We start from the raw sequence: 25,871 nt of genomic DNA on the forward strand, positions 1-25,871 counted from the left end.
GAGTAGGGAGATCCCAGGATGCTAGTGAAATTATGACGAACAATGTTGATATGCGACATCTAACGGCTAGTCCTACTGCTAAGCCGACTGTAAGTCCTAAATTATGCCACGTAGTTACTGCGGAATAATGGAGAGTTCTTCGGGAAGGTCAACGCCTCCGTCAAGGCAATCCCCTGATACTGAGACAATCCCACATGTCCCCCCCGCGAGTGGCCCGAGAAACCGCTTCCTCCCACTCCCTCGCCGAGGATGTACTCGAACCCCAGGTTTGCATGTTCCACGAAGAAGGTGTAATGCTGCATCCTGCCCGGAGACACAAGTTCCAACTGATATCCCGTCACCTTGTCCTTTAAGGTTCCAGTTACGGCACCCCCGTAAGTTTTAGAAACCAAGGCATAGTCGTCAACATCTGAAGCCTCGGCTCGTGTACTACGGAAGACGGGGAGTCCATCTTTAAAGAGGACGACCGACTGCCGTGTTTCGCCAGGGTTGATGTTAGATGTGAAGCTGAAGTAGGTGAGGACGTAGGGACCCAGCATGGTCCGAACAGCGCTGAGGTGCGTAAGACAGGTGAACCAGCTGGAAGATGTCAGCGTGAGCGAGAAAGGAAAGTTTCCATCCAACGCCGAAAGATTTTCATACCTAAACGCAGACCAGAACCGCTCATGACCACCCATTCCTTGAAACACCAATGGGTGGTCCTGAATCATCACGTCCACCTCCACATCCCCAGCCGGAATGGGCTCAGACCAGTGGTAAAAAGGCACTCCCTCAGTGGATGCGTTGTGTGCCGGCCAAACATGACCATCCGCCGTCACAGGGCGCGCGCGAGATTTGATAGCCACGGTTCCCTTCGCACTCGGTGAGTTCAGGAACACCATGGCTTCACTCATATCGGCTTTGATCTGGAACGAGAAACTGTAGCCATCCGCATCATCCACCCATTCGCCGCGTGTGCCCACAGAGCAGTGCTCCACCACTGACCGGGACGCGTAGTAAACCTCGTAGAAGCGCGTGCGATTGGCAAAGGCGAACTCAATAGAGAGCCGAAAGTTGCCCGTGCCGAGGATCGCATAATTCGGATCACGATAGAAACCAAAGACAAAGGACTGCATCCCATCTTCGGACACGCCGTCAAATTCCCACTGCTCTCCTGCGGTGCTATTGAGCGGGTTGATTTTGGGCGCCTCAAAGGATTCGATAGCGCTGGTGGTGAAGTCCACAATCTTGCGGCCTTTCACCATCTCGAAAGCAGTCAGGTCACTGATCTGGCACTGCTCCGTGAGAGGCATCTGGCTATCAAAAGTAGCAGGATTGTCGTGTAGCCAGTGTTCTGGCCATGGCTGCCAACTTCTAACATGGGCAAATAGGGAGAAACTGGAGAGTAGAATGGAGGTACGCATATCGATGCTAACGACACAATGACACTGCAGCTTTCTCTACCGTATTGGAGAATGGAGAGAACAGGAAGAGCCCTGATCTTTGCTTTGTTCTCTCATAATAAAGCCAAAATAAGCGGATTAGCTGATCCATGCGAGTATCTCCGAACATGCAGGTCGAAAATCCCTGCGTTGGCTTTAGTACTTCCGACTCCGAGCTGAGTAGTCCGGGTAGTTGCCTGTCCCCGTATGATTATAATATTCCAGTATTACAAGGACAATGATTACCCTATGTTATATCCGAGTCGAATACTAGCTCCTCTATCAGTCGAGATTAAAAATGACCGTACCAACCACTATCCGTCTTCCTTCAAAGCAGACCGTCATCCTTGAAGGTGATGACCTCCGTCTACGAATCGACGACAATGCTCCCCTCCCTGTTCTCCGGCCGGACGAAGTGCTTGTCCGCACCATGGCAGTAGCGATAAATCCCTGCGACTACAAGATGCATGAACGATTTCCCTCTCCTGGGGCAGTGGACGGATGTGACTTTTCCGGTGTGATCCTGGCAATAGGAGCCGGAGTCCCCAGCTTGGGGGTCTCATTCCAGATAGGCGATCGGGTATGCGGTGCGGTGCATGGGTCGAATCCCATTCGACATGATTCGGGCTCTTTCGCCGAATATATTGCCTCAGAAGCCGAGTTTACGCTGAAGATCCCGGACTCCATGTCCTTCGAGGAAGCTGCCGCTCTGGGAGGAACGGGACTGGCGACACTCGGCATGGCGCTTTTCCGGACATTAGAGCTACCCGGAACGCCAGAGGAGCCAGCGCAAAAGCCGCTGACGGTTTTGGTTCACGGGGGAAGCTCCTCGGTTGGGACGATGGCTATGCAATTACTTCGCTTGTAAGCAGCGATTGAAAGTTCTCATTGCTGCGTGAATCCAGCTAAGTTTCGTATACTAGGGTTGGTCATATTCCCATCACAACCTGTTCTCCACGGAACTTTGCCCTAGCAAAGGAATACGGGGCGGAAGAGATATTCGACTATCACGAGCCAGATTGTGGCCAAAAGATCAAGGCTTACACCCGCAACACCCTTCGCTACGTGCTTGATCCGTTTACCGATGCCAAAAGCATTGCACTCTGCTGCGGAGCCATGGGTCGCGCAGGAGGCCGATACGCGTGCCTGGAGATGTATCCAGACTATTTAGTGGAGAAGCGTACCCTCCGAGTAGGCTTTGTAATGGGTCCGGCGCTCCTCGGCCATCGCCTGGAATTAGACTATGGGTATGAGCGAGCGGCCGACCCAGAAATGCGTCAATTTGGCATTCGCTGGTATCGGAGCATCCAGTGGCTGTTGAGCAAGGGCCAGCTGAAGCCGCATCCTCTGAGAGTACTGCCAGGAAGATTTGATGCCATCTTGCAGGGGATCGAGATGCTGAAGAGCAAGAGTGTGTCGGGCGAGAAATTGGTTGTGAGCATCGGCATGTAACCATATTGCTAGCAACCAGTTAAGACAGCGAGTAGGAGCACCCAATTCGGACTCTATAGCCAATCGGAAACGCATCTTAGAGTTAGTTCGGACCCCGAAGACTGTGTCCAATTCAGTCTCATAATGTTTCTTGCGTCGTTCGCTTGAGTACTGCGAGAATAAGACTTTTCTCAAGATTATATTTTCTGGTACCACAGCATGATGATAACTCTATTCACTCTTGCTGTGGTCTCTATAGGCTTCTTCCTCTGGTGGCTCTTGACTGTCCAACCAGCTGTGACGAAACGTGCCTTGAAGCATATTCCCGAACTGCGATTCGAGGACAATGATACTCCGGAGCGATATACCCAGGACTCGCGGTCTCTTTTGTTTAGAGGTTACGACAAGGTATGTTCACCATTGCCTGCGGTGCTATCGATTGCAAAAAATGGTAATCGTACAATAGTACCTGCGCCATGGAATTCCCTTTCAAATGCGTCATCCCATCGAGGAGCTAGGCCCGCAGGTTCTGCTACCCATGAAGTATCTCGATGAGGTCAAATATGCATCAACGTCCCTGTTCAGCTTTCCCCTGTTCTCAGAGAAGGTAGCGTTCGCCCCCATCTGTATATAAGATCGTCAGCTGATCCGTGACAGGTTTTCCTTCTCAACTACAGCAATGCGCCTCGCCAAACAGATGCAGCAGCCCATGTAGTCCGTGTAGACTTGACGAAGAACCTGGGTAAGCATGATATCTCCGCAGCGCATGGTGAAAATAGCTTTTGCTCAATAAATCGCAGGTGCGCTGGCCAATGGTATGTACCAGGAAGCAATCGAAGGACTCAACCAAAGTTTATCAGCATCAGAAGGTAATCTGTCACAACCGTCAGCATATCGTTTGTTAAAGAGTCCTCTAACATTGGTAGAATGGAATACTCTCCCGGCGTACGACTTTTTGAGCAGCCTGACAGCCCAGGTGACGGCACTGGCGCTGGTGGGACCTGAACTGTGCCGCAATCGCGAATGGATCGATATCTCGCTGCAGACTACCTTTGCCATCTTCAACGCCGCGTTTACAATCCGCTCGCAGTATTCTCCTCGCTGGAGATGGCTGGCCCGCTGGCAGAGCGATGCCCCAAAGCGCATGCGAGCCATGCGGGCTAGAGCCGTGGAGCTGCTCGCTCCTGTCTACCAAGACCGGCTGGCAGCAATCAAAGAGCATGACTTTGGCGCATTTGCCGATTGCCTACATTGGTCGCTTAGGGGGAACGGAGGCGAAACATCGCTGACTCGCATTGCAGAGCAACAGCTATTCCTAACTGTTGCGTCCATGCATACAACGTCGTCGACTCTCACGGCGGTTCTGTTTGACCTGCTCATCCGCCCAGAATACTGTGCAGAGATCACGAAGGAAATGCAGGAAGCTCTAACCGAGTGTGAGGGGAAATGGACACTGCAGGAAGTGGCTAAGATGAGGAAACTAGACAGCTTTATGAAAGAGAGCCAGCGGGTCCATCCTATTGGTTTCAGTATGTTCATTCCTGTCTCCCTTTCTCTTTCATTTGAAGTCTGGGCCATCGGATGATAACGTCTCTAGTTACGGCTCAACGGATGACTGTTCGCCCACACACCTTCAAAGACGGCCTGCATCTCCCAGCCGGGGTCATCTTTCAATTCCCAGCCGATGCCGTGCACCATGATCCAGCCATCTATCCTCGTCCGGACCAATTTGCTGGGTATCGCTTCCTTCATCTTCGGGAGACGGTTGATGCAAACCGGTATCATTTTGCCTCCGTCTCCGACACCATGTTGGGATTTGGGGCTGGTTCCCATGCCTGTCCCGGGCGGTTCTTCACGTCACTTGCCATTAAACTGATTCTTGTGGTGCTCTTGACCCAGTACGAGGTTAAGCTGGCGGACTGTGATGGATCCCGACCGGCGAATGGTTTTAATGACTTTAATATGGGACCCAGTCGGGAAGCTACGATCATGATACGGAAACGAAGCGGTCTTTGAAGGGGTACAAAGTATATACGCTGTTGGGGGTGATTGATTCCATACTGTTGTTGTGAGTGGCCAGCACGATATAGGGGATAGATATATATATCTTATTACCACACGGAGACGACGGCAACGAGCCAGAATCTCCTAACATTGCGAACCTGCTTGTCAACCAAGATCTCTAGTGATTTATCCCCAACAATTATTCTCTGGTTGGTTATTCCAAAAATACACTATCTAGTAGTCAAATGGCGAAAGAGCGTCCATATGCTCCGATGATATTGGTTCGGCTCACCGAGTCTGAGACTCAACATCGGAGCCGCGGGGTGGAAGATCCGACAAACCCCTGCAGCTTGTTGCGGTTGGGCATCATCAGACATATTCTGTTCCCCCCATCATCATCTTTCATCCGTCGTCTTGGTCTGTTTATCTATCTCCAAGTAGGCCCTTCTTTTTTTCGAATCCGGTAGTCGCGACCGCATCCATTTCACCATGTCCGTTATCGAGATCGAAGTGGTCTATGATTTTGTTTGCGCGGTACACAGCGATGACCTTCCACCGTTCGAGGAGAGAAAGGCTGACAAGGGTCTAGTGGTGCTACATTGGCAAACGCAAACTCGACCGAGCCATCGCGCTGTATCAGAAAACCTACCCTGGCGGTCGATCTGATGTTTTCTCGATCAAATGGAGCCCGTATTTCTTGAACTACAACCCTCACCCTCACAGCGTGCCCAAGAGCGACCTGGTGGATGAACGGCTGAAGGACATGACTCCGGAGCAGCGAACCGCCTTGTTCAACCGGATGAACCAAATTGGACGTGCGGTGGGCATCTACTTCAAGGCTGGGGGGATGATCGGGAGCACCCGTGATGCCCATCGCCTGGTCCACCTGAGCCGGACCAAGCCCGCAGACGTTCAAAATTGCCTGGTCGAGAACATTCTCCGGGCCTACCACGAAATGGAGATGGATATCTCATCAAAGGACGTACTTCTGGAGCTCGCCTTGAGCGCGGGACTCGACAAGGCCGAAGTGACTGAATGGCTCGAATCCGACTTGGCCGGGGATATCGTCGACGAAGCGTCTCAAAGAAACAGGCAGCCGGGCAACACCGGAGTTCCACGGTATATCATTCAGGGAGTGCATTGCGTGGATGGTGCAGAGGATCCGTCGGAGTTCATCGAGGTGTTTGCAAAGGTCAAGGAAGGCGAAAATCAGGCTTAGGGGGTCACCCCTGACGAGTGCTTGGAACTATTACCGTAACCAGCTATTGGATCCCGGGAGGTTCTTTCGAATCATAGCAAATCTTGGAATCCACGATCAGGTCAGATGATCCCAGTTTCGTATCCGCTTCCGATGGTACTTTGGACTTGTGGTGTGGGTTGTTGAGATGGTGTTGGGATCGACGGATTCGAGCTCTGTACTCCGTACGGTCGCACCGCCCCCAACAACAAAGAACAGGGTGTTCTGGGGGGGGTCAAGATAAGTAATGATGGTTAGGATTAGTTAGGATGCGGATTGACTAATAATTCCTGTCTGCGATTTCTCATGCGAAGTCGGAGTTGATCCCTTGGGGGGGGGGGAAGATTGTGTAGAATGCAGATGCTTTTTCCGGCGCCCAAACTTCCTAAAAAGAAAAAACAAAGAAACCCGAAAAAAACCACCGAGTTGGAGAGTTGGAGCTGTCATCTTAACCCCTTAAAATAATATGAAAGTATTTTTGGATGCATAGCTCGGTTGTGAAAAATGCTCATCACAACAGCAAAAAACAAAAAAAAAAAAAGAAAATATGCTGATTAACTCATTTTCTAATGTGGCGGAAAAAAATGAGATGCTCAAATGACCAGACACACCACGCTAACTTCCTCCTCGACGGGGATTGTTTCGTTTCTTTCTTTTCTTTTTATGTCTCGATCGTCTATCTATCTAGCCTGGCTGTTTTAAAGGAGCGAAGATACGTTGCTCATCTGCACTAGGGGTAGATGTTCTAGGAGGTATCTAACTATCTACCCGACACAGGGGTGCAGGGTGCAGACTGCAGACTGCAGACGTCTAGGAGAAATAAGCCATGGACTCGGCACTACCGAGTCGGAGTACATCTTTATTTAGATAGATAGATAGATAGATAGATAGATAGATGGCGACGCAAGCAAGGAAAATAAATAAATATGCGCGAAAAAAAAAAAAAACAAAATGGTCTAGGCTGGTCGGAAACGGAGAGTGCAGACAGCGGACAGCCAGCCAGCTGCCAGCGAGTGAGGCTGAAAGAGTTTAGATCGACCAGACTAGATAGAATATTCCTTTTTTCCTTGTCCTCTGGTTCTATTATTCTCTTGCCACCAAACACCACTCCACATGGATGTGGATCCTCTATTAAAATTCTGAACCCACCGCGTGATGTAATGCGATAATCTGGTCATTTTCCGGCGGTTGAGCGGTCAATCCTGGCAGTGTGTCGGACCACAGCTGCACCCGGCGATCAAGCAGTCGAGGATTCTTTATGAACTGAACTGGCAGCCTCTCTTCCTCTCTCTCTCTCTCCCCTTCCTGGTCTTTCTTTTTCCCCTTTGATCATGACCACCATGGCTCCCCTCAAGCTTAACAGCAGGAACCTGTCGCAGATTTTTGCGGCCGGCAAGTCGCTGGTCAAGGTCCCGACTTACCAGCGCAATGGCGCCGTCAAGGAGGGAATTGTCCACATCGGCGTCGGCGGCTTCCACCGCGCGCACCTTGCCGTCTATGTCGACCGGTTGATGCAGGAGCAGGGTGTGACCGACTACGCGATTTGCGGTGTGGGCTTGCAGCCCTTCGATTCCACTATGCGCGATGCCCTGGCGTCGCAGGACAACCTCTACACCGTCATCGAGCGTTCGGCCAAGGGCAGCTTTGCGCACGTTATCGGCAGCATCAACTCCTACCTCTTTGCCCCCGATGATCGCGAGGCCGTTATCGCCAAGATGGCGAACCCGGATACCCGCATTGTCTCGCTCACCATCACCGAGAGCGGCTACTACTACAACGAGAACACACACGAGCTCCAGAAGGAGCACCCGGACATCCAATTCGATCTGAACCCTGTTAACGAGAACAAACCGCGCACCACCTTCGGCTTCCTCTATGCGGCTCTGGAGCGACGCCACCGCCTCGGACTCAAGCCGTTCACGGTCATGTCGTGCGACAACATGCAGAAGAACGGATCTATCACACGTCACATGCTCGAATCGTTTGCCCGCCAGCGCAACCCCAAGGTTGCCGAGTGGATTGCCGAGGAGGGTGCTTTCCCCAACGCCATGGTCGACCGTATCACACCCCAGACATCCGCCACCGATAAGACAGCACTCGCAGAGAACTTTGGTATTGAAGACTCATGGCCGGTCGTCACAGAACCTTTCATGCAGTGGGTGATCGAGGACAAGTTTTCCGACGGCCGTCCCCCCTTCGAGAAGATCGGTGTCCAGGTTGTCAAGGATGTCCACGCGGTCGAGCAGTTCGAGAAGCACAAGCTGCGTCTGCTCAACGGCAGTCACTCCGCCATCGGTTACCCGGGTCAGCTGGCTGGCTTCAACTACGTTCATGAAGTCATGGAGCACCCGCTCTTCAGCAAGTTCGTGTGGCAGATGATGCAGCAGGAAGTGAAGCCGCTCTTGCCCGAAATTCCCGGTGTCAACATCGACGACTACTGCAACACGCTCATCGAACGCTTCACCAACCCCACCATCATGGACCAGCTGCCCCGCATCTGCCTCAACGCTTCCGGCAAGATCCCGCAATTCATCATGCCATCGATCGCAGAGGCAATCTGGGTGACTGCCCCGTTCCGCCGCCTGTGCTTTGTCGCCGCCGCCTGGTTCTGCTACATCAAGGGTATTGACGACAGCGGCAAGGCGTTTGAGGTGGTCGACCCGATGCTCAACGAGCTCCAGGCCAAGGCCCGTGCTGGAGGTACCAACCCGTCCGAGTTGCTCAGCATCAAGAACCTGTTCGGTGATGACTTGCGTACCGACCCGAGGTTCCTCAAAGAAGTCACCAAAGCCATGGAGGACATTACCCGGGATGGCATCTTGAAGACGCTTCCCAAGTATATTGACTGATAGCCACGGCGAGGGGCTGTTGGCTTGGCGCAAATGATACACATACATCTGCTACGATGTTTGCAAATCTTCTTCTTTTTCCTCTTTTTTTTTTTTTTATTTTTTTTCTTTCTGGGCATGTCTTATTTGGGAAAGCGATTCGGGAAGACGATGGCATAGAGATAGATATGATAGACAAGATCCCCGGTTTTCACTTGATCATTGTTGGGGTCAGCGAAGCATGTATTTAGCAAAATGGAGAGGTCATGTATAGTTCATAATAAGCATTAGCGGTTGGGTCTCCACCTCGGACAATCTCTCTTCACAACATGAATGAGCAGTTTCTTACACAGTCGAGAAATGACTTACCCCCGCCATACGAGAAGCTCCAAGCAAGTGGCGAGGAACTACAGTTTACCAGCACCACTAGCATTCTGCGTGCTACGGAAGCATTAGCTCAGTATGCGCGACATTGCTATAGTTGGAATAACACAGCAGATCAATACCCAGCTCAGCCAGATGTTGGAGCGAGAACCATTCTCATGGTCATCGAAAATTACATCACGCAATACGCGCCAATAGATTCTTGATTATGAGCAGGCGGGTACGTCGTCATCAATCTGGATTCTGGAGGCCACTATGTGGAGTCATGGACAGGCGCCACCCTGGAAGAATGGAGCAACATGGCTACTTGTGATGCCCCGTAGACCGTTTCCCTGTCGGCCGGGTTTAACATGTACACTGTTCACAACAGGCAGCCGACTTCCACTGGGACTGTATTCGGTAGCTACCTTTCAGGGATACTCCCAAAAGCTGGAAACTCCACCGATGGCATCAAGACAGTCTTCCTCAGTAATGAAGCCGTTCTGATAGGTTGATCTAGATCCTCTGCTCAAACCAATGGGCAGAATGTAGCCTCTTTCTAGACAGTCACGCGCCGGGCAGTATAGTGTTGAGGTCATTTCCAATGGCGAGTGTAATTCCTAGTTCGTGCAAGATAGACGTGAAGCACAGTCGAGATTGTCTCCATCTTGAGGCAACGGGAGAATAATTCTAGAACCGCGGATAACACAAGTTCGCAGGTCCACTGAGAGACATCTGGTGACGAAGCGGAAGCAACCGCTTTGAAGCTACTGTTCGACAAAACCCTGGGCAGAGCAATTCTAGATTCAGAATGATAAGGTCGACTTTCGACAAAGAAGAGGAAGTTAGTGCTGGAAGTTAGTACTGGAATATTTATTTAAGGACCCGAGAAGTATCTGCACTGGACGTATGGCCTACTCCAACCAGTACTTGTCTCCTCAAGGAATAGCCTACTTCAAGAATAGCTTAGAAGATGCACGTTAAACAATATCTTTACATTGGACTATACCTGATCCTTGGCCAGGGGATGATCCAATCTTGTTCAGCGCAGCTTGGTAAACTTTGTTCTTCAGATCAGATCCAGAGCAGCGATCTTGATTCGTGCCTATGCTCGTCAGGAAAAAGCTCGACCTGCCAGCCCTGTTCATTGGGAACGTGCGAAGGAAGATCCATCCACTCCTTCAGCAAGCTGATCCCGCAGGGTTGTGGCAAGGGCTGTGTTGATGAGAACAGAGACTGCGACTCCTGCTATATTTGGTTTTCCGAGTTGTGCCAGTGCTTGCAACAGGGAAGCTGTCGGACGTACAAACCGCTTCCGGGAAACCCTGCCTGGGTACTAATGGATTCGGGGCGTCTAATGACAACGACTCGGCGAGCCCCAGGGATCCTTCAACTAGACTCCGATGACCCTTGGGACTGGGGACAAACCCTTTGGGATCGCAAGTCACAGGCATTGACAATCAATTCTGTGTATTCGCGAAGCCAAGAGCAGATACATGTCCATATCTGTCCTGCAATTGGAAATGTCAAAGAAATCCTTGGCCGTCAAAACTATGACCGTTACCAAACTATGGCCCCGCTGGTGCCTCAGCCCGGCGCAAAACCGTGGCAATGCCGGGTCCAGTCAGCCCCTGGTCAACCGATCCACGGGGTGACAGCGGACATACAGGCACAGATTCCCAAAGCATCATGCCCCAACTACGTTGGGGCTGCCGTAGTAGTCGACTCTCACGACCGAACGTGGGTATGCGTGACCACAGATGACCAGGCTACTCAGTACACTTTCTGCACCAAGTGATAGAAGTGGTCCGAGCTGAGATGCATTATGACGAGGGAGGTATGAAGTTTTCACCATGCACAGTCACCAATCTGACTACCTACTGAGCTACGCAGATTTTGACTTTTGGGAGCATATCTAAAGTCAAATTTGGGTTGGATTGAAGCCCACTGAGGTTTCAAGCCCACTGAAGGTTCGAGATGCAAGGTTGCAGCATTAATAATGAGCAAAAAGTGTTTTCTTGTTCAAGTAAATCCACGCATTTCAAAAGTGATTCAGGCTAATATATGGAAGAGCATGTAAAGATGGAATGGAAATAACTATGTTAGGTTAATCCATGTCAGAATATGCGCACATTGTGAATCCAAATGCTTCATCTATTTGACTTAGCAGCGGACGTAGTCTCCATTCTTCTTGCTTAATTCATTTTTCTATATGAAATAGACTGGTTTTGCCATTGAAGACCAGGCTAGTTACAGCGGGTAATTCAGCCTTTCAAAAAGTCGAGAAGGTCCTTGTTGACTTCGTCAATGTTAATATTGCGGATCGCAAGTTGATACGGTTCTCGTTGCTTGTCAACCAACGACCCCCTCCCAGGTCACACTCACTTGTCCAAGGCCTGTATCGAATTTACTTGTATGCAGCCTCATTTCCTTTATGGAAGCCCCGCTTGATCCTAGCATTTTTTCCTGATTTTGTCTTAATGCTCTGATCATCTGGGTACTGATCTCAGATTCAAGCACACATTGTCATCCAGTGATCGACATGGAAAATCATCTAAAATTCCTGTATTATAATTGTATCCCTTTCTTACACCATAGAGAATTCAGATCCGCCATAAATGCATCTGCGACCATGAAACCCCTTGTCGAAATCTCTTGAAGCCTCGCACGAATCGACTCTGTCTCTTGAGCGGTTGTCACTCTTGCGCCTGCTACTCTCAAGGGGAAAAACAACAACACAGGCGCCAAATTTGCGGTCTTCAAAACGATCCCAGTCATTTGTAGAATCGCATCGACATGATTCTGAATAACAGCCTGCGAGATTGTGGGCGTGGGTATTTTGTTGAATTGAGTGCGGTAGTCGAAGATGCCGGACAGGTAGATGGAGATGCCGTGAAAATAGATTGATGCGAGAGCGGAGTAGGGATTATGTTCGGGCGTACCAGTGTCGGCCGACCACTTTTGGAAGTTTGCATACCAGTCAGCAAGAGCTGATCGGACAGCGAAACCTTCAGCGGCAAGCTCAAGGAGGGCCTTGTGAAGGAGCATGCTTGGGCATTTGGAGCCCGGGTTGAGCAGATCCCATACCCTGCGCTCGGTCAATCATATAATAGGATATAGAGGGCATGCGAGTGTACTTGCCGGTGACTTATCGAAGAACATGTGATCATCAGATCGAATAATAGTTCCTTTGGATGCCAGTCGTTGTCATCCTCGTTCCAGATCCTAGTCATAAGTGACATCCATTCCGGCTGGCAGAGAAAAGTAGGTTCTGAGTATATGAGAGCGCGGCAAATCTCAAAGACCCGTACTGTGAGGAAAAATGACCGCCCGGAGCCAGCTATATGAGCTTCTGGACCGCGAAGCTGAAGCATTTGAGACGTGCCGTACAGAAAATGCTTCACCCAGCCTTCTCCGGTGAAATCATGCATGAGCTACTTAAAAGGTTAACCTCCAGCTTCCGATATGTTTTGCGCCCAAGACCCTGTTGACCTACTTCGAACAGCCCCAAGAAAAACGTGGTCCATAGGTTGACATCTCGTGGGATGCTGCTGCTTACAATCTCGGCTTTCAATTTGGCGATCGAGGTGTGGTAGGCCGTTAAGGCTCCCACAGCCGCAGCTTTCCTCTCCGGATGTATAGTCAGCAGCGACCTCCTGCTCAGATTAAGTGCACCCAGGGCAATGGATGCATGATACATGCTGGGAGATCTCTGGAATTCCGATATGATAGTGCCGAGGTCCAAGGGGCCTCCAAAGTCATTTCTTGCCAGAAAGTCCGAGAAGAAATGCTTTACAAAGAGAACCGAGCTTCCTTCTGGTACCTTTGGGTGGAGCCTAGGCATGGGAGGATGAGTAGCGAGTGAGAGACAGTCGGACCTTTTGGAAGGCGTGGAGACATCGACAAAGACTACGCCAGCCTTGCGCTGAATTGATTGAGGGACGCATTGTTGTTTCCGTTTTAAGCAATACTGACAGGGAGGACCACCTTCGCACTACTGAGGGTTAAACTAGAGTAGGGGGGACAGGAACAAACAGTTTCGCCGACCGATTCTATGAGAAGGAATTGCTGACCTTGATTCTGCGCCGTGCGCAGGCCGCGCATCTGGTGCGAGCAGTCCGCCGATCGAGTGGTCCCAGGACAGCCATTTCTCAATTCACCGTTCAAACATTTATAGGCTTTCTGTCATAGAAGAATTACTGTTCCTGCTAGTGTCTGGACACCTTTTGAGTGCAGCGGTAGATTCCTACAACACCGTGTGTGCAGGAAGTGGCCTGGAAACGCCTTGTTACTCCTTATGACTTGTATGGAGGAGTATTGAGCGGAAGGTTCGAGGAAGAGATCCAGTAAAGAAGAAATGGGCCATGCCAAGACACTAGTTGTTATCCCGCCTTTCCTGAAGAGGCAGCATTCGAACGCAGTTGCTTGGCACATGAGTTGTCATGGAAGAACTCCTGTTACTGCCTAACTAGAGCCTGGACACCTGTTTAGTACAGCAGGAATCTAAGCCTCCACAATCCAGCCAAATGGTGAGCGAAAGACGAGCACATCACACATCTGCAGAAAGGATCCACGAGCGCGCTGAATCATTTCCTGAATAGGTAGTATGAACATCAAGATGACCCGGCTAACATCAGACCCGACGGAAGCCACAGAGTCTGTGGGACTGACTCCAGAATCCTATATAAGACGAAGAACTTCTTCCTGTTTTTTTCTGTAGCAAGATATATAGGTTCTCATCTTTTCTCTCCTAAAACACAATTGTCCCCCGTTGCCCATCACTTTTTGCTACGATGTTCAACCTCTCTGGCAAGCACCTGCTGCTCGCTACTCTCTTTACCCAGCTTCTCCCAAGCATCAGCGCGGTGCCCTTCCCCGCTACAATTGGCCCGTACAACACCAGCGTTGTAACAGCGCAGCTCATCGACCATCATCGTTTGGATCCCTACGCCCCAACGCCACAGCCACGTACTCTGATGATCTCTCTCTTTCATCCCGTCCCTCCACCAGCATGTTGCCCCTCCCTGACGCCCTACATGGATCCCATCAGCGCAACCTTCGAGGATGAACGGTACGCACAGGCTGGTATACCAGCCGGCGCCTTCAGCTCCCTTGCCCTTCAAAACTGCAAGCCTTGCCCTAGTCGCCGGGTCAAAAGGTCAAATTATCCGCTCATTCTCTTCTCCTCTGGCCTGGGGAATATTCGGCTCTTGTACAGCGCTATGGCACAGCAGTGTGTATTCCCCTTCTTCTGTCCCTCGCTCAGTAGAGCTTTAAATCGACAGGTTCCGCTAACATTTACTTCGCCGCAGACTGTCCAGCACTGGCTACATCGTTGTAACCGTCGACCATCCCTACGATGCAGATATCGTAACATTCCCCAACAATTCCACAATCCTCGCCGCAAACATTACAACCAATACCCAAATCATAGATGACCTGAACATCCGCGTGAAAGACATGTCATTCGTCCTTGACCAGCTCCACCGTCCATCTGTCATCTCAAGGCTCATCCCAGACCGAACTTGCGGGTTGGATACCTCTAAAGTGGGAATCTATGGCCACTCCCTTGGCGGCGCCACCGCAGCTGAGGCTATGCTTTCTGACCCCCGTCTCATGGGAGGTGTCAACCTGGACGGTACATTTTTCGGCTCTGTTATCGACCGGGGATTGGATAAGCCCTTCATGATAATGGCGCACGAAGGGAAGAATTTGACAACTGATCCGAGTTGGGGTGCACTGTGGCCGAAGCTGAAGGGTTTCAGGAGAGGATTTATGCTTGGTGGGAGCACGCATGGTACGTTTACGGATTTGGCGGTGGCCGCTGATTTGATTGGTCTGAGAGCGGAATTTCCGGCACAGACGGCTGCACTATTGGGGAGTATTGATGGAAGAAGAGCCCTTCAGGTTATTGCTACTTATACTAGCAGATTCTTTGACGTTGTTTTGAAGGGGAAGAAAAGTGAGTTGTTAGATAGGTCCAGTATGGAGTTTCCTGAGGTGACTGTTGGAGAAAATTAATTCCAGGTAAGGTACCTAGTTTAGGAAATGCGAAGATATTATAGCCTTGCTCAGTATCCTTGTTTAAAACATGCAGTAGCAATTGATGACTGTCACAGACCTTAGTTTGCCCTCTAATTACAAGAAATCAGATAACTACAATGTATTCAAGGCTCTGATGCCACAAGGAGGTAGTATATGTTTAAGTATGACTGATAATTGCGCTCTCATGCCCATCATGACAGGCTATGATAAGTAGGGACTTTTTGACTTGAGACGCTCTTCACTGGTTACATCTGATGCTGGCCACTAAACCTTGCAGATCAAGGATCCTTATAATTTATAACCTTGGTTAACTTTTTTCTAACCTTGGTCAGCTGTATGATGCATGGTGCATCCCAAGCAAGATGTATTACTCATTAGTTTCCATTGATGATCCACTCATCAGGATCCTATCATCCTACTGGGCAACGCTGTTAAGAACCAAAGATGGTCCTTAGCGAACTCTACATCTGTGTTTTCTAGCTAAGGTTGGGCCAATAGCCAATCATTTTCTAAACCCCCATCAGTCTTGTTTTGAGCAACGTTTGCTGAGTGGAATGAATACAATGGGTAGAAGCCCAATTACCCCCAGTTTTGGTATGCTGTTTAGAAACTGATTATGATCTAAAATTAAAATGCAAGCTGACAACAATTCCAAGGGTCTTTGCTTAGATGGTAGTTTCTTGATTGCTAGAAATACTAAATGATATTCCTATCAACCCTGTTAACCTTGCTGATAGCTAATCGAAGGTTATTATGCTTTCTCCTACCATTATATATATAACAACAGCGCATGCTTCTCGTACAAGCCAAAAGCCCTAGTCAAATCTTGCATAGACCTTCCACGCCAGGTCTACAGAGGTAAGCTGACTTAAATCCAGCTGCTCGCCATGCAACAACTCGATCGTCCACTGAGTAAAGACAGTGGGATACGAATGGACCTCATCCCCGAATGACTCGTCGATGTGAACCTCCCCAATCTCACCGGTAGCAGTAATATCGTAGGAGACCCGCGCCCCCTGTGGCGCACGGGTGAACTCAAAGATCTTGCCGTCTTGGATGTCCGCATACAACCCCGAGGTTGAGATATTTAGGTTAACGCGATACACCCCATTTTGAAGGTTCTCTGGTCGGGGACGAGCGCCCCGGAGATAGGCCTGTAGGCCGGCTGTTCGGAAGTGAGACCCATCCGTGAAGATGCTGGCAAAACCCGGATCGTTTGCTGGATCTATGCTCGGAGTTAGGGTGAAGCTGGCGCGATGGGTCTCGCTCTGAAGGCCGGATATTATTGACGGACCGAAGTTGGACGGAAGCTGTATAAACTTGTTAACATAGTCCAGCAGGCGCACGGAGACGAGACTAATTGGGGTTATTAATGCGAAGGCAGCTCTTACGTCGCTTGTGGACACTGTTTGACTAAGTACTGATTTGAATGTGTTAGTAACATGGTGAGGAAGGCCGAAAGTATGGACAGTTTAAAGACCTACACTGCAGGATTCTGTCGTACTTGGAGTTGACAGTATTCATCGCCTCATCAATGAGATACAGATCACTGCGGAACTGCGCCGTGCTCTTCTGGGAGTCCAACACCAAAGGGCTGTCTTCTAGGGCCCAGTACTTGTATGCCCAGGCCATATTGCGCATCTGGATAGCCACCGAAGTCTGCATGGAAAGAAAGGCGTCGTAAAACTTAGCTTCGGCTACAGCATATAGCGCCGCTTCCCCGGTATATCTGTCGACCAGATCTTCGAGTTCCTGAATGTTCTTCTGACAAGTGATCACAGCCATCTCTGCCTGAACATATTCCTGTCCTGCCTTGGTGGCCTGAGCATCCGCTTGAGCCAGCGCCTTTCCATTAATGTTATATTTCTGCAGGGCCATCCGATAATCTGCTGAGCCTCGGATAGAATGGGCAATTGCAAAGTCCAGCTGGGCGACTGAGTCCAGGGTCCAGGTATCCCATGCCGCCAACGTGATGATCAGCCTCGCATCGGCGTCTCCTTGGCTGGACCCGGAGATGTCATCCATGGCCGGGATCGCGGCATCTGGATCGGTTTCGCATTTCTTGACCGCCGCGACGATCGTCATCATGGAGAAGTACAGAGTTTCTAATGGAGCCATACATTCTGTGAGCTGTTTCAGAGTATTGGAGGAGATCTTCCTATCCTGTTGCGCTGTATTTCTCTCCGCTGCCTTGACCTCGTCGATGATCCCTCGTACGGTGTTGATCGCTTTCATCACATCATCCAGGGAAAAGGCTGTAGAGATACCGTACAGTTCCGCGCCAAATTCTGAAACCCAGTGGTAGCCGGCAACTCAGCAAAAAAAGACCGGGTGATACGCATGCTATCCATCGAAGAGGCCCAAGACTTACCAATGATCCCACTCAGAAGGCCAAAAACGCCTTCGAAAAGCGCCCTTTCTTCCCAGGCCAGCAGACCCTCCTGGAATGCTTGTCGAGCGGAGTCCAACTCATGACGACTCGCTGTAACCATATCTCGGCAACTGTCCCGAGTGTCACAGGCATCTGAGTATTTTTCAGAAGCAGAGTTGCGGGCCTGCTCGCGCAGGGCTTGCTCATTAGTGGCCTGCTGGAGCATGGCCTTCCAGGCAGCCTTTTGATCCTCCACGATGGCGTTCTGATCCTGAAATCGTTCATACTGTGTTTCGAATGCTTCCAAAGCATCGATGGCATCCTCTACAGTTCGCCTGTACTGGCTGATGGTCAAGGCGGGTGCATAGGTTGTGTCGGGCCCGGTCATGGCCTGCGCGGCCAGTTGCTGGCCCAGGGCAACTGCCTGCGCATTGAGGGCGGGGTAAAGCGAGGGCCGGGCCGTAGCAGCGGCTCCATACGCACACAGGGACATGGCAATGGATGGCTTCTGCCAGAATAGCGCTTGCGCGAGTCGCAGTTGTGTTGCAATTGTGGCCTGGAAGATCTCATCCGGGCTGTCGAAGTACTGCTGGTAGTACACCACGTTCAGACTGTTCGTTTGGACTGTGACTATCGCCCCGAGGTTGTTTGTTCCAGGACCCAGCTCCAAGCGAACACTCTGTGACGGATCAGGACCCTGCACTGTGACTGGCTGGTCCAGGATGGACGCATATATCCGAATCACACAGCCCGTTTGAGGAGCAGGATGGACCCTTATGGTCACGGGAGCATCGGCAGTCAAAACTCGCGCCGCGATGACAAACATACTATCCGCTGTGGGCGAAAAGATCGTTTCTGAAGAGTCGAAGGCAAGGATATCGGTGTAAAAGTACATCACATTGTAGATCAGTGACTCGACGAGTTGAGTAGAGGTCAAATATACGTCTCGCCGATAGCCAGTGTTCTATTGGTGTTGCAGCACCTCAACCATTAACGCAATCAACGGCTTCTGATGGTGTGGGGGTCAAGACTCACAGTCTCTTTAGTTCCAGCATCCTCTTTAACCGGCACTGCACTAACTATGGTTGAGAGTGCATATTCATCATGCCATTTTGCTGGGCAAGTCGGCTGGGGCTCATACAGTGTGGCCATGATTGCGGTGATTGCAGGAGATATATGCTTAGGGTCTGAGAACTACATGTATGAAATTGGAAGAAGTATCATTTACCATTCTTTATAATAACAAGACGGCCTGGTGTTTGAGCTAGCGGGCCAGTCTAGAGTGTCTATGCCATTACATTGCATCACTTTAGATCATGAGCAACGTATATATAAGTATCAGAACGGTTCTAGTGAGCCGTAGATTAAAGTATAGCCCGACTGCAAAATGTCGTTAAGATGGATGCCAGAACAGAAAATGCCTCATATTGCGAGAACCCCGCAGGATTCCAAGGCTTCTGAGTGACATATGCATATGGAGATATATGGGGGGAGAAGTATATCAGGCTGTGCGCTTGTGCTGTAGCTAAGTGGACTGAAGAGGATATCCATCCTTGTCTGTTTGCCACTAGCACCTTTAATATTCAAGGCATTGGGCTGCACAACACATGCAATGATATAGACTGACAACATCGTGCATCCAATGCTGGTGGTATGCTGCACATCCCTACCCCCCAAGTCACAGAAGTGTGTTTGATGGTTCAATCGACGAAATTGGGCATCTGCCATTGCGGGGTAAGTGTGGTAAATTCACTTCATATATCATTCGTCCTCTTCTCTCGTCAACCAGCCGACGCCTATGATAACCTCAAGGCAATTCAACAGTATCAATACCCATCATGAGTGAAACCGAAATTAGCAAGCGCCTGCAGTCCTCCTTGAACAGTGAGAAAGGGGGATTCAATGAGGTAATTTGGCAACAGTCGCCCACAAACCAATGCTAAGCAGACTGGTAACTTTGCTCTAGATCATCGCTTTATCCCAGAAGGCCATTAACAATGCTATGTCTGATCTGTTGAAGAAGCATCCAGAGCTAACTGAAGTCAAAGCTACTTTTGAAGGAATCGGCACTCTGGACGCAACACTGAAGAGTAGTCAACTTTCCCTCAATGTTACCGGGCAGGACAACCTAGCCTCCATGTACTATTGTACCCTTGAGTCCGGAACGGTCCATTATGTCATTGGGTCAGTCTGAGCATCTTCATATTATGCACTATTCATTGCTTCGCTGACACTGTATCGATTTATTGCCGACAGTGACAAAGACTTTCAAGTGAACGGCTGGACCATCGCTTGGACTTGCACCTTCGACAAGGAAGAAATTGATGCAAGCTCCGACGAGTTCAAGAAAGTTCAAAACCAGATTAAACAGCCTGGGGACTTCTCGATCAGCTCTCTATTCTTCGCTTTTACCAGTAAGTACGGCGGGAGTCGCTCCCATTTTGGATGCTAGATCGTCAGGGGCTGACACAGACTTGCTTTTGTGTTAAGATGATCATATCATCAATTTTGAGTCAGCAACCATACCTCTGGTGCCTTTGCCATCTTGGATGGCGTTCATTGCTGACACTACTTCTTAGCCGGGGACACAGCGACTTCAACGGAGCCGACCTGTCAGATGACCAAAAAACGTACCTGAGTTTGATCCTGAGCCATTGGTACGTAGGCGAGAACAGCAAGTGGCAGGACCGCCAGAAACGCACCCTGGCCTATGCATTGCATACGGCCAAGCCCGAAACCGTGAACGAGAAAGCACCATCCTTTCCCCCCACGTCTGTGAAGTTACAGACCTACCCTTACATCCCCCCCAATTAGACAAAGCCGGGAGAGGGCCTTGGGCCGGACGGCGAAAACAACATGCTCCTCTATCTCCAAATGACTGAGAACCGGGCGTTTCCAGACATCCGGCTTCTGGAGTATTCTGGCAACTATGTTTCCCCAGGCATCAACGGCACGATTATCATTGATCGCAACATAATCTGGGATAGCTACCTTTTTCGACAATCTCCCTCCCAACTGCTGTCTCTATTCAATGCTTATACGTACGCGTGGATTGATAGCGCGGATATTCCTGACATACTGGCGGAGCAGTGGAGAATTGCACCAGGGGACCCCAGCCATTCCAGCGGCGCCAGTTTTTATGCGTGGAAAGAGAGCACGCCCAATGCTTTGACTTGGACATGGGCTCCATCGAACGACGAGCAGAAGTATCACAACACGCTCAAGACAGATGGAGGCTGGAATAGACTTGACATTGATTGTAAGTGTGCTTCTTGTCATGGACTCCATGGACTCAGTTTCTAACAATGTCGGTTTAGGCACCACAAATAACACGTTGAGCATTGTGCCCGGAGCTAGCAACATCAATGCGAGTGGCATTACAGACATCAGAATCAAATGCCAATCCGTTGGCACCACGTGGCCCATGAATTGGGAATACGATTACACGTGAGTGTATATTCTCTGCAGTGTAATCTCTCGCTGGACTTAATCTAAAAGAGGGGATCCAGCATTCATGTCCAAATCACCTGGCAAAGTAATATCACCATCGCGGCCACCGACGGCGGCCTGAAGTTTTCTCTCAACTTGCCTGCTGATCTGACCACCGTTTTCCAAGTGGCGGCAGATCCACTACAGTTCAGTAGTAGTACTGCAGGCTTCAATACGCTGGAGAGTGTCAAACAAAAAAACCAGGGCTTGCAGGACCAGCTTGTCCAGCGATTTAAGAGCGCCTCGTTCGGCGACGTTGAGAAAAATCTGGAGAAGGACCTCAACACCTCTGCTCGGTTCGTAATTCCTGGCAACTCCTCATTGTTGTATGAGAAGCCAATTTTCAACAACAACGGAGACTTGATGATTGAGGCAAATTACATAGTATAGTTTGCTCCACTTTTGCTGCCCTATAATCAGTTCCCAGCAGTGGCAAGCTATTTCTATGTTTAGCCTGAAATAAGGTTCTTATTTAGTCCACTATGAGATTGCTAAATGAATGCAGCTTCCCTTTCCGGGTTTTTATGGTCTGGTGTGGCCACAACACCTCTCTCTGTAAACATCATCCCTATAATTCGCAAGGATTCTGTCAGGACCATATCGACTTGAGAGGTTACCTGCCCAAAAGTGCTTGACTAAGCCCCGCACGAGCTGTTGAGAGAAGCCCTGCACTGAGTCCTATCAATATTTCACTCCCACTTATTAAGTGGACAATGATTCTGTCTGTGTCAGCTGAGTCCATGACTCTCAAGTCAAGGTGTAGAGCTATCATTGTCTGTTGATTCTTAACAATCACAACAACAACAACAATACTAATAATAACCATACTAACAACAACTCATTGCGGAGAAAAGCGAAGTGACAGATTATTTTAGCAATATTGAGAGAGCATAAAGCTGAGGCACCAGATCGATGTATGGAAAATAAGGCACCAATAGTATACAGCTTTGAAGAATCTGATGTCCTGGTGAACCTGGCAGCAGCTTGACGCAATTAGAGCCAAGGAGGGTATGTTGATAAATATTCAAACATTGAAAGCCTTGGAGTCCCAAAGGCAATTCATCCTAGGAAATTAAAGCACATCATCATGGGATCTTGTCTAAAATGTAAATTCACACTCCTCAGCGCCAAGCAAAACCCCCTGGAGTAGTCAGATTCCTTTCTGCTTTTTACGAATCGGATAAGGACCCTTTACCTTGTTGAACGAAGACTGATGATTATGCATCAGCCACCGCTGTGGCTCACACACCATTTCAAAGATCACAACCCTGAGTGGTGTGAGTACGAAAGCACTTGTCATGCATCATCCTAAGTACAGTCTAGACAGATCATGTGCCTCTCGAAATGGAGAGGATGCAGGCAGAGAGGATTGCTAAGGACTCAATGAATAAGAGGGCAATCCATCCTATCGAAGTTGGTCTGTTACGTAGGAAAACACCACATAGACTGAAAGGCAGCACTACATGGTGCATCACTTGACGCCATAAGAAGATTATTTCAAGTAACCGAATGTGCACTTTCGGAAAATTAACTGCATTTCTCATCACATATCGTTGCTGGAGAATTGTGAACCTGGGTGGTCTAATTTCCAGGCATCTGCTCTTGTCCAAGGGCGAGTTGAACGACAGTTAATGTTGTGCAGCAGCATAGCAACGTAAGTGTTCAGTGGGCGACTAATCTAGTAGGATTACACGTAAGTGAAGAACAATTGCTAGACGAGAATGCCCATGCCCTATATTTTGATTTTGATGATGGCAGTGTTGCTGAGACTCGGTATTTAGTTGGCTCAGAAGAGCCACACAGTTAGGTCCGGCGTCAAATCGGTCTGCCGTTCGAAGGAGAGCATACCAAGGACAAATGTTCTTGATATCATACCAAACACTGACTTCTGTTGGTCTTCTCTCTTAAAGCCAAGAAGATATCTTATTCGCAAATTGACTATTCTGTCAGCCGATATCCGACGGCGCTAAATCATCAGATCGAAATTCGGCAATCTCATGATCATCTCCAAGAAAGAAACATCGGTCGTCTATGCATATCAATATTGATCAACATTTTCCTCAAGTATAAGCTGAATCCCGATGAGGGACTCATCATGAAGATCGTCAAGTAGCTCATTCACCCTTACTCTTTGAGCAGTAGCAGCTGTGTCTGGTCGACTACGTATACTGTTAGTTACTGGCTTTGCTGGGTGATGGACTAGGAGGAGAAAAGCATCTTGGCAGGTGATGCCATTCATATGCATTCTCCCAAATCAGGACTGGGTTGAATGTGAGTCCAGGACACCTACAATTTTGGTTGGAAGCTCAGCTCGGTGATCCAAGGAATCTGCCATCCAGAAATTCTCCACACCTATCAGGAAAAGAGACTACATGTAGCCATTAGACTTGGTGCTTGCTTTTGCTTCAGGGAAATCTGTTAGACGTCCAAAACAGGGGAATCTAACACAGTGCCTCGTTGAGGAACTGATTTCCTCGAATTCGCCGCATCAGAAAAAAACAAGTCAACGGATCAAGGTTGAAATTAATTTTTTTACGTGCCTCTCCACAAATTGAGGTTGATTTGTCCAACTTTACAGCTTTAGTCGGAGCTAACCAGGCACTAGGTGAAATAACTCATGGTCTGTTCTTTATTGATTATGATAAGGCGTGCATATATGCATATATGCATAATCCAATATATTGTACAAGAGTTATGGGATTAGACCAGAGTATTATCTTGTACTTATTCATCCTGATAACCACATCTCACTTATTGGCAGTCCTGAGGATACAGGGGCCATATGAGGTTTTCTTAGTCCCTAAAATAGCTTTAGCATATGTGTACCCTACAGCGGCTTGAAAGCCTGGAAGAATAAAATATCAGTGAGGGTATTACCACTTGGAATGCTTAGTGAACATGTTATGTTGCCTGCAGATACAGAGCTACTTTGAGAGATCAACTGTATGAAATTTCATGCAACAACATAACTAGTGGGGCTATCATGTCTCAGTAACTGTGCATTTCTAGCTCTCCTTTCCAGTCTTTCTTGCAGCAGGCTATAGGCAGCCATAGTAAGAGTCATTAACCTGTAAGCCACAGCGCACCCTGTAGTGATTGTGCAGTCTCTCGCTGTTTGGGATCAATCATCATCATGGATTGGAGCAATGAAAGAAAATTCTCTTTCTCAGCTCCATCAAGACACTGTATCCATGTTTCCAGCCTTGCCGGTGGGCGTTGCGCAGGATCTTGAATTTGGAAGTGTTCATCAAAAAATTGTTGCACAATTTTTGGATTTCCATCATTCAACAAGTCAACAGGGAATGGACCAAAGAGCGCATCAATCTCTTCAATATGATGTTTGGTGTGATAAATCCCTCCAGTCGCGTCAGTTTTGCCAGAGAACATCTGCACTGCATCTAGAAGCTCAGGAAGTAGGGCGCCTAGATTCCAAATATCAACTTCCTTGCCCCAGGGGGCCTGTAATATGACCTCCGGTGCGCGAAGAAGCTTGGGCTGGATCATCTCTGTGAGATGCTTCTTTACCCAGCTTGCTGATCCCCAGTCACAAAGAGCAATGCTTATCTGGCTTAGCTCAGAAGTGTTATTGAAGTTATACTCTCCAAGATTCACATTTGGGTTGCAAAGTGAATCTTCCAAATATTGATCAATGATAGAGAAGTCTCTGATCTTCACCATAATATTGTCTTGTTTGATGTCTAAGGGTGAGCAGAGAGTTAGCTTTTATATGGTTCTTACAGATTCAAAAACTTCACCCACCAGTATGGATAATCTCCGAGGAATGTGCATATTCTAAGGCGGAGAGCAGCTGCTTTGTAACTCGCTTCATGATGTGATTAGGAATCTTAGCACCATCGAAGAAAAAGCTAAAGCCCTTCATGTCTTCTGCCATAGGTTCCATCACAAGACAAACATGGCGCCCGAGTTTCCCAACGTAAACAAAATCATCCAGAAGAACAGAGATATGCTGATAGCCAGGATGATTTGGATTAGCTTTGCGGAGGTGCCTTAAAATCTCCAACTCAAAAAGATCATGTTTGCCGTCATAACAATCTTGCTCCAGGATTTTTACAGCCTTATACGTCGCCTCTCTGGAAAATGGGTAAGTATCCTTTTGGTATGGTAGTCTCTTTATATCATGACCTACTTTCGATCCTTTACTAACCAGACAGTTGAGTAACGCCCTGACCCAAGCTTTTGGAGGACATGATATCTATCATGTAGAAGTTGATTGAGGTGAACAGGGTCAGCATTAAGCTGCTCTTCTTGAGAGACCATACTTCTGAACAAAACAATTTATTGCTTAGTAGCTAGAAGTGATAGGTTGGTGATGGAATTCAAAGCCTGAAGGATTCTCATATATGAGATATTGATGGAAAATGGTGAAAGAAATAAGACGCAATTTTGTTTTAGCTCTTGATCCGCTGCTAGCGCTCTCAGTCGAGCCCATGGGGAAGCTTCACTCTTCCCCAAATCTCGTGATGGGGTCGGTAACCTTCAGGGGCTGGTCTGCACAACTAGGTAGTGTCTGTTCCCGAGAGTGCTGAGTCAGACTCATAAAATTACCATATGAGATGTATTGATTATGCTGCTGTCTCTCCGCAGACGAAACCGGGGCACGGACGCGCTATTTCCAAGTTGCATCGACGTCTCAGCATAGAAACCACCAATATTCGGGCCAA

At 48.9% G+C, this 25,871-nt stretch overlaps 10 protein-coding genes across 10 annotated transcripts, besides 4 other annotated features; 6 read left to right on the forward strand and 4 right to left on the reverse strand.

Annotated features, from left to right (window-relative positions):
• Positions 1 to 101: 101 nt before the first annotated feature.
• ACLA_078690 (uncharacterized protein) lies at positions 102 to 1,292 on the reverse strand (the record flags this gene model as incomplete). The annotated part of the gene is made up of 2 exons (XM_001270545.1): positions 102 to 579; positions 643 to 1,292. The coding sequence occupies 2 exons, from the start codon at positions 1,290 to 1,292 to the stop codon at positions 102 to 104; spliced, it is 1,128 nt and encodes a 375-aa protein (XP_001270546.1).
• Positions 1,293 to 1,719: 427 nt separating this feature from the next.
• On the forward strand, positions 1,720 to 2,873 carry ACLA_078700 (zinc-binding alcohol dehydrogenase family protein; the record flags this gene model as incomplete). Its single annotated transcript, XM_001270546.1, has 2 exons — positions 1,720 to 2,285; positions 2,345 to 2,873. 2 exons carry the CDS (start codon positions 1,720 to 1,722, stop codon positions 2,871 to 2,873), a joined length of 1,095 nt encoding a protein of 364 aa, XP_001270547.1.
• Positions 2,874 to 3,071: 198 nt separating this feature from the next.
• ACLA_078710 (cytochrome P450) lies at positions 3,072 to 4,868 on the forward strand (the record flags this gene model as incomplete). Its single annotated transcript, XM_001270547.1, has 6 exons — positions 3,072 to 3,260; positions 3,319 to 3,459; positions 3,510 to 3,594; positions 3,653 to 3,721; positions 3,779 to 4,381; positions 4,450 to 4,868. The coding sequence occupies 6 exons, from the start codon at positions 3,072 to 3,074 to the stop codon at positions 4,866 to 4,868; spliced, it is 1,506 nt and encodes a 501-aa protein (XP_001270548.1).
• Positions 4,869 to 5,345: 477 nt separating this feature from the next.
• ACLA_078720 (DsbA family oxidoreductase) lies at positions 5,346 to 6,075 on the forward strand (the record flags this gene model as incomplete). Its single annotated transcript, XM_001270548.1, has 2 exons — positions 5,346 to 5,390; positions 5,446 to 6,075. The coding sequence occupies 2 exons, from the start codon at positions 5,346 to 5,348 to the stop codon at positions 6,073 to 6,075; spliced, it is 675 nt and encodes a 224-aa protein (XP_001270549.1).
• An 882-nt stretch (positions 6,076 to 6,957) lies between these two features.
• Positions 6,958 to 6,989: a microsatellite.
• Positions 6,958 to 6,990: a microsatellite.
• Positions 6,991 to 7,433: 443 nt separating this feature from the next.
• Positions 7,434 to 8,942, forward strand: ACLA_078730 (mannitol dehydrogenase family protein; the record flags this gene model as incomplete). Its single annotated transcript, XM_001270549.1, has 1 exon — positions 7,434 to 8,942. One exon carries the CDS (start codon positions 7,434 to 7,436, stop codon positions 8,940 to 8,942), a length of 1,509 nt encoding a protein of 502 aa, XP_001270550.1.
• A 1,182-nt stretch (positions 8,943 to 10,124) lies between these two features.
• Positions 10,125 to 10,153: a microsatellite.
• Positions 10,154 to 11,852: 1,699 nt separating this feature from the next.
• Positions 11,853 to 12,984, reverse strand: ACLA_078740 (uncharacterized protein; the record flags this gene model as incomplete). The annotated part of the gene is made up of 3 exons (XM_001270550.1): positions 11,853 to 12,372; positions 12,675 to 12,718; positions 12,781 to 12,984. 3 exons carry the CDS (start codon positions 12,982 to 12,984, stop codon positions 11,853 to 11,855), a joined length of 768 nt encoding a protein of 255 aa, XP_001270551.1.
• Positions 12,985 to 14,077: 1,093 nt separating this feature from the next.
• ACLA_078750 (PAF acetylhydrolase family protein) lies at positions 14,078 to 15,305 on the forward strand (the record flags this gene model as incomplete). Its single annotated transcript, XM_001270551.1, has 2 exons — positions 14,078 to 14,517; positions 14,597 to 15,305. The coding sequence occupies 2 exons, from the start codon at positions 14,078 to 14,080 to the stop codon at positions 15,303 to 15,305; spliced, it is 1,149 nt and encodes a 382-aa protein (XP_001270552.1).
• An 839-nt stretch (positions 15,306 to 16,144) lies between these two features.
• Positions 16,145 to 18,852, reverse strand: ACLA_078760 (uncharacterized protein; the record flags this gene model as incomplete). The annotated part of the gene is made up of 5 exons (XM_001270552.1): positions 16,145 to 16,639; positions 16,721 to 16,749; positions 16,814 to 17,617; positions 17,701 to 18,664; positions 18,736 to 18,852. The coding sequence occupies 5 exons, from the start codon at positions 18,850 to 18,852 to the stop codon at positions 16,145 to 16,147; spliced, it is 2,409 nt and encodes an 802-aa protein (XP_001270553.1).
• Positions 18,853 to 19,538: 686 nt separating this feature from the next.
• On the forward strand, positions 19,539 to 21,579 carry ACLA_078770 (uncharacterized protein; the record flags this gene model as incomplete). The annotated part of the gene is made up of 7 exons (XM_001270553.1): positions 19,539 to 19,607; positions 19,667 to 19,884; positions 19,957 to 20,118; positions 20,280 to 20,439; positions 20,515 to 20,959; positions 21,018 to 21,147; positions 21,210 to 21,579. The coding sequence occupies 7 exons, from the start codon at positions 19,539 to 19,541 to the stop codon at positions 21,577 to 21,579; spliced, it is 1,554 nt and encodes a 517-aa protein (XP_001270554.1).
• Positions 21,580 to 21,976: 397 nt separating this feature from the next.
• Positions 21,977 to 22,027: a microsatellite.
• A 2,225-nt stretch (positions 22,028 to 24,252) lies between these two features.
• ACLA_078780 (putative serine-threonine protein kinase) lies at positions 24,253 to 25,467 on the reverse strand (the record flags this gene model as incomplete). The annotated part of the gene is made up of 3 exons (XM_001270554.1): positions 24,253 to 24,887; positions 24,949 to 25,280; positions 25,337 to 25,467. 3 exons carry the CDS (start codon positions 25,465 to 25,467, stop codon positions 24,253 to 24,255), a joined length of 1,098 nt encoding a protein of 365 aa, XP_001270555.1.
• Between the last annotated feature and the right edge of the window lie 404 nt (positions 25,468 to 25,871).

This window comes from Aspergillus clavatus, genomic scaffold, assembly GCF_000002715.2.
Source record: "Aspergillus clavatus NRRL 1 1099423829803 genomic scaffold, whole genome shotgun sequence".
NCBI lineage: Eukaryota > Fungi > Ascomycota > Eurotiomycetes > Eurotiales > Aspergillaceae > Aspergillus > Aspergillus clavatus.